Genomic DNA, 11,930 nt, shown 5'->3' on the forward strand with positions numbered 1-11,930 from the left:
TAGGCAAATCTTAAAGAGAAGCCAGAAACAGACCTATCTGGACAGATATTTTGTGCGACAGGGGTCCAGTGACTCTCAAGCTGGTCCTAGTAATAGTAAAAATCAAAGGAGTGAAGTGACCCCATATAAGGACTTGGTACCTAGAGTCCTTATGGATGGGGATTCCTCTTCCAAGCAATAACCTATCTTCCCTCTCCCTCCCTGCCTTCCTTCCAGCAACAACAGCCTTCAATAAAGGTAAGTGTCATGTTTAATGTTCATTCTTTTGTGCATGTAAATGTATATTTAAGGTAAAAAAAAATTTTTGTTGATACTTCTGAGTGTCTGGAACGGATTAATTCCATTTACATTATTTCTTATGGGGAAAATGGTTTGGGTTTTGGCCGATGGCTCTGGAACAGATTAAACATGAAAACCAAGGGTCCACTGTACCATAATTTTACTTTTGCTTTTAATATCTGATAATGTTCCCTTAACCCTTAAACTGTCCAAACGTAAATCTACGTTTACGTGCCTAGCACTCCAACCTTGATTTTCTCCATTTTAAAGCATGTAAAAAAAAATGTAGATCTACGTTCGGAGCGCTACGCGAGCAAATGTAGATGTACGTTTGAACAGTTTAAGGGTTAATATCAGGATCATTCAAGGTAAGTAAAAATATTATTACCAGGAGGTTTGATAGTAAACAGGTGAATTAGCCTACTGGTACTTCCCCATAGTCCATTTGATTACATTGCCTGGTTTACCTTAGCTTGGCAGTGCTAAGCACCAATGAATTTTTATTATTGTTTTTGCTATTTATTCCTTATTTTATGCAAAATAGTTTACACAATTCATTATACAGGAGCTTAGATTATTGTCTAATATCAAAACACTTTCCTAGGCTTAGTTTGAGGCCTATGAGCAATGTAACCTTCTGCCTCCAAGATGCTGGGTAAATTTTCAAGACTTATTTTTGGGAAAAAAATAGTGACTTCAGTGCCATAAAATACGGCATTTGGTAGGTCATTGATGCAAACAAGTTATAATAGTGGACCAATGACTCTATCTTGAGGTACCCCATGTTGATAGTTTGTGGGTTATCCAAAGATAAATCTAGTTAATGTATGCCCACATCATCATTGTTTCTTCAGAACCATTGTGCAGATTCATATTGTATTACTGTTGGTAGAATCATCTGTATAGTATTTCCTAAATATAACTTTTATTAACACATTGTTGTTCCAGCAGAGAGTACGACAGCTTGGTTTTCCCAAGGAGTCAGCTGACTTCTGATGGTTGTAGAGCTCTGGTGGTAGCATTAGCAGACCATGGAACACCTCCAGGCCGTATTACACTGAGCAGCACCCTGGAAGTCTTTTCCAAGAACATCATCAGTGATGACATCCCTCCTCTGACCTTGACCACCAGGAAGACCCTCAGGTGTAAATTCATAATGTAAGTGACAATTTCCAGGAGTTCTTCACCTCTCTCATCCTTTAAGAGGGTTCCCAATGGTAGCAAAGGGCTCTTAATTCAAGTAACTAGAGCTTCCCTCTCCTTTCTTGAATTAAACCTGATTGCATTCCATTGGTAGTAGATGGCAAAAGCAGACAATCAGTAAATCAAAGATACATAAACTGAATAAGTCTTTAATTTAACACTGTTTTTGCCCATGTGGCATAGCCCCACAGTGGTTGAAATGTCATAAATAAAAGGTATAATCTGTTATTGTTATTATATATTCAAAAACATGTGCAACACTTGTAAGCATCACTTAGTGCTGCTGTCAGTATTATGTATAGTTGTCATGCATATTGGAATACTCCCTATCATACCCCAAGCTGTAGTAACAGTCTAATGGCTATGTGGTGAGTGGAAATATATAGTGGTATACTAGACCATTATATTACACGGATTTATTTGCCATGTTTTGGTTATTGTACTATTGAAAAATTGCGGCACAATTTTATACAACGAGGTCTCCCTGGCTGATCCACAACAAGGCGGCCGCTTAAGGAAAAAGAAATTTTTTTTTCCTTCCCGCAAACTGAACTGTGTTAAATTAATTTTATGACGTGTTACATAAAATTGTGCAGCAATTCTTCAATCGTGCTATACCCAAATCGTGCCAAATAAACTCATGCTAAATGACGGTCTACTGTAATCCTAAATAAACAGTGTAGACATTCCTGGCATTAAAACATGTCCCTTGTTCTTTATCCACATCCCCAGGCCTCTCCTGCATTATACTTGCCTTCTGTGTTGAATTCATAATCCCACAAAAGTAGAAGATTTACTCTATTTTCAAAATTCAAAAATTCAAAATTCAAATTTTTATTTCTTTGCAAGTTTACAATGAGATAATAAAATATAATCAGGATTAGTCATGGTTTATGGTGTTCCAATAATTGATTTAGACCTATTAAAAACAGAGTTGTAGGAAGCCTCACCTGTCCTCGGGAAAATTGGCCAAGTTGAATTTTTCTGCTAATTTGTGCTCAATTTCGAGATACTTCCATGCCTGAAACCAACCAAAATAATCTCTATTTCTCTAGTATGTCTTCTGTTCTATTGAATGATACCAAATAACAGCCAATAAAACCATCCAAGAAAACACCTCAAATTTACAATTTTAAACTGTATACATGGTTGGAATTTTGCTTGTCCCATCATACACTGCATAGGGCAGGATCTTTTTTTTTTATATTGGGCACATTCACCACACAGACCCATTCTCACATATCTAGGTTAAAATTTACCACTTACAGCTTATCTGAGTGAGCTGAGCTCATGATGTAAAATACACAAATAGCCCGAACATATGAGAAAGGAACTTACGATGATGTTTCAGTTTGTCTTGGACCATTTACAAAGTGACTTTGTAAATGGTCCAAGATGGACTGAAACATTGTTATAAGCTCCTCTCTCCTATGTGCAGGTTATTTGTGCATTGTTCCAGTCATGGTATTATGCCTTTTTGTTCTTCATGGTGTAGAATTACATGAGGGACCCTGGCCTCAATGAAGTTGTTCTATGTGATGGCACTCAAAGAGTTAAGTAACATGTAAGCTTTATGATTAGTTGCCCAGAATGCATTGCACAATTAGTGGCTTTATTTTGTGCCTACTACATAATGTATCAATTAGCTTTAAACTACATTATCTGTATAGCTAAAAGAAATAAACATCATTATTATTGTGTTTATATATGCAAGATGATAGAGTGGGAGAGGCACTGTCAAGAAATTTTAAATGAAAATAAGAAAAAATTTTGGAGTGAGTTAAACAAGTTAAGAAAGCCTAGGGAAAGTATGGATTTGTCATTTAAAAACAGAGTAGGGAAGTTAGTAGATGGATAGAGGGAGGTATTAGGTACATGGCGAGAATATTTTGAGGAACTTTTAAATGTTGAGGAAGAAAGGGAGGCGGTAATTTCATGCACTGGCCAGGGAGGTATACCATCTTTTAGGAGTGAAGAAGAAGTGTGGTGGAGGCACGTGAGGCATTACGTAGAATGAAAGGGGGTAAAGCAGCTGGAACTGATGGGATCATGACAGAAATGTTAAAAGCAGGGGGGGATATAGTGTTGGAGTGGTTGGTACTTTTGTTTAATGTATGAAAGAGGGGAAGGTACCTAGGGATTGGCAGAGAGCATGTATAGTCCCTTTATATAAAGGGAAAGGGGACAAAAGAGATTGTAAAAATTATAGAGGAATATTTTTACCGAGTATACCAGGAAAAGTATACGGTAGGGTTATAATTGAAAGAATTAGAGGTAAGACAGAATGTAGGATTGCGGATGAGCAGGGAGGCTTCAGAGTGGGTAGGGGATGTGTAGATCAAGTGTTTACATTGAAGCATATATATGAACAGTATTTAGATAAAGGTAGGGAAGTTTTTATTGCATTTATGGATTTAGAAAAGGCATATGATAGTGGATAGAGGAGCAATGTGGCAGATGTTGCAAGTATATGGAATAGGTGGTAAGTTACTAAATGCTGTAAAGAGCTTTTATGAGGATAGTGAGGCTCAGGTTAGGGTGTGTAGAAGAGAGGGAGAATACTTCCCGGTAAAAGTAGGTCTTAGACAGGGATGTGTAATGTCACCATGGTTGTTTAATATATTTATAGATGGGGTTGTAAAAGAAGTAAATGCTAGGGTGTTCGGGAGAGGGGTGGGATTAAATTATGGGGAATCAAATTCAAAATGGGAATTGACACAGTTACTTTTTGCTGATGATACTGTGCTTATGGGAGATTCTAAAGAAAAATTGCAAAGGTTAGTGGATGAGTTTGAGAATGTGTGTAAAGGTAGAAAGTTGAAAGTGAACATAGAAAAGAGTAAGATGATGAGGGTATCAAATGATTTAGATAAAGAAAAATTGGATATCAAATTGGGGAGGAGGAGTATGGAAGAAGTGAATGTTTTCAGATACTTGGGAGTTGACGTGTCGGCGGATGGATTTATGAAGGATGAGGTTAATCATAGAATTGATGAGGGAAAAAAGGTGAGTGGTGCGTTGAGGTATATGTGGAGTCAAAAAACGTTATCTATGGAGGCAAAGAAGGGAATGTATGAAAGTATAGTAGTACCAACACTCTTATATGGATGTGAAGCTTGGGTGGTAAATGCAGCAGCGAGGAGATGGTTGGAGGCAGTGGAGATGTCCTGTCTAAGGGCAATGTGTGGTGTAAATATTATGCAGAAAATTCGGAGTGTGGAAATTAGGAGAAGGTGTGGAGTTAATAAAAGTATTAGTCAGAGGGCAGAAGAGGGGTTGTTGAGGTGGTTTGGTCATTTAGAGAGAATGGATCAAAGTAGAATAACATGGAAAGCACATAAATATATAGGGGAAGGAAGGAGGGGTAGGGGTCGTCCTCGAAAGGGTTGGAAAGAGGGGGTAAAGGAGGTTTTGTGGGCGAGGGGCTTGGACTTCCAGCAAGCGTGCATGAGCGTGTTAGATAGGAGTGAATGGAGACGAATTATACTTGGGACCTGACGATCTGTTGGAGCGTGAGCAGAGTAATATTTAGTGAATGGATTCAGGGAAACCGGTTATTTTCACATAGTCGGACTTGAGTCCTGGAAATGGGAAGTACAATGCCTGCACTTTAAAGGAGGGGTTTTGGGATATTGGCAGTTTGGAGGGATATGTTGTGTATCTTTATACGTATATGCTTCTAAACTGTTGTATTCTGAGCACCTCTGCAAAAGCAGTGATAATGTGTGAGTGTGGTGAAAGTGTTGAATGATGATGAAAGTATTTTCTTTTTGGGGATTTTCTTTCTTTTTTGGGTCACCCTGCCTCGGTGGGAGACGGCCGACTTGTTAAAAAAAAAAAAAAAAAAAAATGCAAGTTGGCCATCACTAATCCTGTTTCATCAGTAATCCAGCACTAATTTTGGCTAGCATAATTTCAAATTTCTGGGGTTGCTGTACCAACCTGCTGCTACTGTTTGGTGGTACTACTTGCTGTATAAGTCATTCCAATTTTTCTCCATTTATTGTTATATCCAGCTCACTTTTAGCCCTAGCCACGGTTCCAGCGAATAAAGGAAATGCTTCTTATTGTGTAAAGCACAAACACTGTACATTGTCCATAAAAATTAAGGTGGCTTTGAAACCACTGTCAGTCCCATAGTATGATGCCATAAGCTCAGCTCACTCAGATAAGCTGTGACTGATAAATTTGGGCCGACATATGAGAGAATAGGTCTGTGTGGTAAGTGTGCACTATATAAAAAAATCCTGCAGCTTGCAGTGCATAATATGAAAAAAACTACGACCGTGTTTCTGGTGTAAAACAACAACTTTGCGGTGTATTTTCGTAAGGTTTTTATGGTTGTATTCTCGGTTGGTCTCCTTTGATAGAATGGAAGACATACTACAGAAAAAGAGATGATTTGATTGGATGGAAAGTGCCTTGAAATTGAGCTCAAAGTAGTGGAAATGTTCAATTTTTGCCCATGTTCAAGAGTAAACAAATCACATCACATGTCCAATGTGTGTCCAACTGGCCAGTCTGATACGCACTCACAAATGGGTTAACATTATTTATACAATTACTACAATAATGAAGTAGTCTGCATAATAGTAAATCTTCTATTTTTTGTGAGAATAAAAATTTAAAATGGAAAGCAAGTGTAATATAAAAGGGGCCTGGAGACATGACTAATGAACAGAGAAAATGTTATTTTGGTGCAAGGAATGTCTGCATTGTTTATTCTGGACCGTATTTTGAAATTGGCATCACTTGAAATTTCTGTGAAATTGGCCAAATTACCAATTTCTGATCACTTTATTGGGTAGTTGAAATAGGTAAATGGGCAGTTTCTTGTACTCAGTCGACAGAATAGGAGGAATACTAGAGAAATAGCTATGAGTTTGGCTGACTGGAACAATGGAATGGGCCAAAAGATAGGGCATGAAGTTTGCCTATTATTTTATACAGTCATATCTTTTTACAGGTTGTCATGATAAAAGATTGGAGAAATGTTGAAGATGATGTAACTGATGCACCAGATGTTGCAGATTTACAGAACTGGAACTACGTTACCACCACTGTATTTAGTGACCTGAAGAAGGACTAACAACCTCTGTGCCCTATTGACAGCAGGAAGGATACAAAAAATTATTTTTGTGCAGCTTACAGTGTTTCAATGTTCTTATTTTTTATGTTTCAGCAGTTTTAACCCCTTGAGGGTCCGTGCCATTGTTCTATGGCTTTGAAGCCAGGGTCAGTGCCCTAGTAGTACTATGTCATGAGCTCAGCTCACTCAAATAAGCTGTGAGCGGTAAATTTGGGCCTAGATATGAGAGAATGGGTCTATGTGGTAAGTGTGCACCATATAAAAAAAAATCCTGCAGCACACAGTGCATAATGAGAAAAAAACTGTGACCAAAATCAAATCAAATAGAAATCAAAAGTTCATTTCTTTGCAAAGGTTACAATGTGTGTTTACATTTCAGAATTTGATTGGTACAAAGAAAGCCACTATCATGCTGAGGCATTTTGGGCGGACTTAACGGACTAATTAAGTCTAGACACACGTCAAATATTCAAAATTTTACTCAGTTATTCATATAAGGTAGTACAATTATGATACAAACATTTTTAGGTTTGTAAAAATTATTTAATAGTTTTTTTTTTTTTTCAACAAGTCGGCCGTCTCCCACTGAGGCAGGGTGACCCAAAAAAGAAAGAAAATCCCCAAAAAGAAAATACTTTCATCATCATTCAACACTTTCACCACACTCACACATTATCACTGCTTTTGCAGAGGTGCTCAGGATAGAACAGTTTAGAAGCATGTACGTATAAAGATACACAACATATCCCTCCAAACTGCCAATATCCCAAACCCCTCCTTTAAAGTGCAGGCATTGTACTTCCCATTTCCAGGACTCAAGTCCGACTATATGAAAATAACCGGTTTCCCTGAATCCCTTCACTAAATATTACCCTGCTCACACTCCAACAGATCGTCAGGTCCCAAGTATCATTCGTCTCCATTCACTCCTATCTAACACGCTCGTGCACGCTGGCTGGAAGTCCAAGCCCCTCGCCCACAAAACCTCCTTTACCCCCTCTTTCCAACCCTTTCGAGGATGGCCCCTACCCCTCTTTCCTTCCCCTATAGATTTATATGCTTTCCATGTCATTCTACTTTGATCCATTCTCTCTAAATGACCAAACCACCTCAACAACCCCTAGATGATATTGTGGTATTCAGTAACCAGTGGGAAACTCACTTGGTAAGATTGCAAAAGTTGTTTGAATGTCTATCCCAAGCCAATCTAACCATCAATTTGAGCAAAAGTGAGTTTGGCCAAGCCAGTGTACAATTCTTAGGATATGTAGTTGGTCAGGAAAAAGTTGCCCCAATTCATGCTAAGGTGGAGGCCATTATAAATTTTCTTAGACCACAGAATCGGAAGGCAGTGATGAGGTTCCTGGGCATGGTGGGTTATTACAGACGATTCTGCCCCAACCTCTCCCAGGTAACGTCACCACTGACAACCTTGACCAGTCCCAAAGTTCAATTCAACTGGGACAGCAAGTGTGACAGGGCTTTTGAAAATGTGAAAATGTTATTAGGGAATGCTCCTATCTTGAAAAGTCCTGAGTTTGAATGCCCCTTCTCTCTACAAGTGGATGCTAGTGATGTAGGGGTAGGTGCAGTGTTGTTGCAGGGTGATGAGAGAGATAGCCTTCAGCCAGTTTGTTACCATTCAGCCAAATTAAAAAAGCATCAACGTAGTTATGCAACTGTAGAGAAAGAGGCTTTGGCTTTGGTGTTGGCTGTGCAGAAATTTGAAGTTTATATTAGTGCTTCCCCACATCCTGTAATAGTGTATAGTGACCATAACCCTCTGAGGTTTTTGCAAAGAATGAGAAACCACAATCAAAGACTCTTAAGATGGGCTTTGTTCCTACAGCCTTTTAATTTGAAAGTTAAATATATAAAAGGCTCAGAGAATGTGGTTGCTGATGCTCTCTCTAGATGTTTCATGTAGATGCATGGTGCGTACTTTGTACATAGTGTTTGTCATGTGCTGACCTTGTTGTTTTTGCAGTGGTGAACTCTCGGCGAGCCTGAGTACTCCCTACCAGCCATCTGACTGTGAAGGAGTCGAGTCAGAGCCAAAAGTGTGACGAGGGTCAGGGTGTACGTAAATGTGAGTTGAGGCAGTAGTTGACAACCTTCGGTAACATGAGACGTTCAGGAAGGTATGTGATGTTGTGTCTTGGTGTGCTCTATATACAAAACGGCCCGACGATTTGCCTTTGTGGTCCCTTGGACCCCTCCATGTTCTATGTCAGCCTCCTCTTCATAAGTTTGGAGGATCTGTGTGGAGTGGGACCTCGGAAGATGGGCTTGAGTGCCTGACCATGTTAAGGATCGTGAGTGTTGACTGGAAGTCTCACTGTTTGGTTCGGCCACCAAGTGAGAGACACCTTGACATGTTTTGTGAAGTTTCCTGCCTGGTGTACACCTGACTGCTCTGGGTTTGGCTCTACTCTCATCTCCTGATCAGGAAGATGCCACCCTGGAGTACCAGTTGCTTGCTGGATTACCGTAGCAGAGGCACAGGCCTGTTGGTGCGGGCTTTCACAGTGGGCATTGTGTGCAATTTTGCATTGTAATGTGTATTGTTTAAAAGTCACTAAAATTGTAAATAGTTACACCCTTGAGTATATGGGTATGGTTAAAATGCTTTTATAAAAAATTCTGCAATCTGTTGTAAATAACAGTAAAGTGAAAAAAGAGTAGTTATGGTGCTAGGAAATATGTAGCATTTCTAGTAGTCTTGTTTACCGCCTTCAGACTTAAGCAATATACTTTTTACTAGCCGTATCCTGAGGGACACGGCTAGCTTTTGTGAGACTTCGTCTGGAGGTGGGGGTGTTATGGGGCTATAGGACCCAACATGTATTTATAAATAACAGTTACTCTGGAATACCTAATTATATTGAATTGATGGGGACTTTGCTCTAAATGTCAGAAGGACTGATCAACCTTATGACTGAGAGGCAGCTGGGTCAAGCCTATTTTTCTCAATATAATAGGTTATACTATAGACACATAAACACACAATTTAAATAAGTAGTTTATAAAGTTGTATTTCTTTTTGTAAAAGTAAAATTAAGGTGTGGTAGAATTGTGGTAACTGGAGAATTGTGCTTGGCAACAGTCTTTTGTTTTGGTGGGAGGAGCTTAGCCAGGCTCTCTCTCTCTCTCCCTCTCACTGACTCCCTCTCTCTGTGGCTGACCTTCAACCTGGCAGGATCTCTGGGTCCTCCTATCTTTTGGGGCATCATGTGTGCTCCAGGGGTGAGTTTTTATAATTTAAGTTGTGGCTACCATACCCAGGGTGACTAAAGTGTGTCAAAACACTGGTTAGCCCAGAGTTATGTCAAGAAGAGAGGACAAAAGTTGTTGGAACACACCATGTGGAGAACAGGTATGGAGTGTGTAGATTTTGTTTTGAAAATGTGAGGCTGTGATTGTATATTCTGTACATATCTATTGAGAATACAGTTATATTTTTATAGTAGTAGTTTACATAACCTGTGAAGAGGGCTGGTGAAAGGGTATCAGAGACACTCAAGATGATCAGCCATGATGTAAGTATTACCCCTAGACAGATAAGGCCATTAAGTAAAAAGCTACCCCACACTAGAACATGTAGTGAGAACCTTACTATCAAAATAATAAGGGACAACCAACGTAACAGTTGGTACTACTATACTTTCATACATTCCCTTCCTTGCCTCCATAGATAACGTTTTTTGACTCCACATATACCTCAACGCACCACTCACCTTTTTTCCCTCATCAATTCTATGATTAACCTCATCCTTCATAAATCCATCCGCCGACACGTCAACTCCCAAGTACAGTGGACCCCCGCATAGCGACCTTAATCCGTGCAAGAGGGCTGGTTGTTATGCAAAATGTTCGGTATGCGAATGAATTTTCCCCATAAGAAATAATGGAAATCAAATTAATCCGTGCAAGACACCCAAAGTATGAAAAAAAAATTTTTATACCACATGAAATGTTAATTTTAATGCACACAAACTGAAAAAGGCATGCACAATTACATGACACTTATTTTTATTGAAGATCTGGTGATGATTGATGGGATGGGAGGAGGGGAGAGTGTGTGTTAGTGTTTAGAAGGGGAATCCCCTTCCATTAAGACTTGAGGTGTCAAGTCCTTTTCTGGGGTTACTTCCCTTCTTCTTTTAATGCCACTAGGACCAGCTTCAGAGTCACTGGACTTCTTTCGCACAACATATCTGTCCATAGTGGCCTGTACCTCTCGTTCCTTTATGACTTCCCTAAAGTGTTTCACAACATTGTCAGTGTACAGGTTGCCAACACGGCTTGCAATAGCTGTGTGAGGGTGATTTTCTTCCATGAAGGTTTGCACTTCAAGCCACTTTGCACAGATTTCCTTAATCTTTGTAGTAGGCAACTTCTTCAATTTCTCTCTCAATTTCTACAAGCCTCCGGATGCAACTTCCCAGCAATTCCAGGAACAGCTGTTAAAAATTGACCACTGTCTGGAAAATCTTCCAGCTCCTGCACCCAACATCTTGCTCCTGGGGGATTTCAACTTAAGGCACCTAAAATGGAGGAATATAGCAAATAATATTGTTGCAGAAATAACACCAGGAGGCAGCTCTGATGAAAACTCACACTCACACGAGCTTTTAAATCTCTGCACAAAATTCAATTTAAACCAGCAAATAATAGAGCCTACTAGACTGGAGAATACACTAGACCTCATATTCACTAACAATGATGATCTGATAAGAAATGTCACCATATCAAAAACAATATACTCAGATCACAACATAATTGAGGTTCAGACATGTATGCGTGGAGCCCCAGACCGACAAAATGAGACTAGTCACGAGGGAGCATTCACCAAATTCAACTTCAATAACAAAAACATAAAGTGGGACCAAGTAAACCAAGTCCTAACCGATATAAGCTGGGAAGATATACTAAGCAACACAGACCCAAACTTATGCCTAGAACAGATTAACTCGGTGGCACTCGATGTATGCACAAGGCTTATTCCTCTAAGAAAAAGGAGGAGTAGATGTAAAATAGAAAGAGACAGGCGCTCCCTTTACAGGCGACGGAAAAGAATAACAGAGCGGCTAAAAGAGGTCAATATATCTGAAATGCGCAGGGAGACACTGGTCAGAGAAATAGCAAGCATCGAACTTAAGCTAAAAGAATCCTTTAGGAGTCAGGAATCGCGGGAAGAACTAAAAGCCATAAATGAAATCGAAAGAAACCCAAAGTATTTCTTCTCCTATGCCAAATCAAAATCGAGAACAACGTCCAGTATTGGGCCCCTACTTAAACAAGATGGGTCCTACACAGATGACAGCAAGGAAATGAGTGAGCTACTCAAGTCCCAATA

The 11,930-nt window shown here is 39.5% G+C and overlaps 1 protein-coding gene across 1 annotated transcript in view; it reads left to right on the forward strand.

Moving 5' to 3' along the window:
* LOC128692285 (uncharacterized) overlaps positions 1–10,037 on the forward strand; it is a 92,563-nt gene extending 82,526 nt beyond the window's left edge. Inside the window, 2 exon segments of the mRNA XM_070096282.1 lie at positions 1,228–1,437; positions 6,449–10,037. Coding sequence (XP_069952383.1) covers positions 1,228–1,437; positions 6,449–6,458 — 220 coding nt within the window. The 3' untranslated portion in view covers positions 6,459–10,037.
* The last annotated feature ends 1,893 nt before the right edge of the window (positions 10,038–11,930 follow it).

The sequence above is a fragment of the Cherax quadricarinatus genome, chromosome 53 (assembly GCF_038502225.1).
Source record: "Cherax quadricarinatus isolate ZL_2023a chromosome 53, ASM3850222v1, whole genome shotgun sequence".
In the NCBI taxonomy this organism is placed as follows: domain Eukaryota; kingdom Metazoa; phylum Arthropoda; class Malacostraca; order Decapoda; family Parastacidae; genus Cherax; species Cherax quadricarinatus.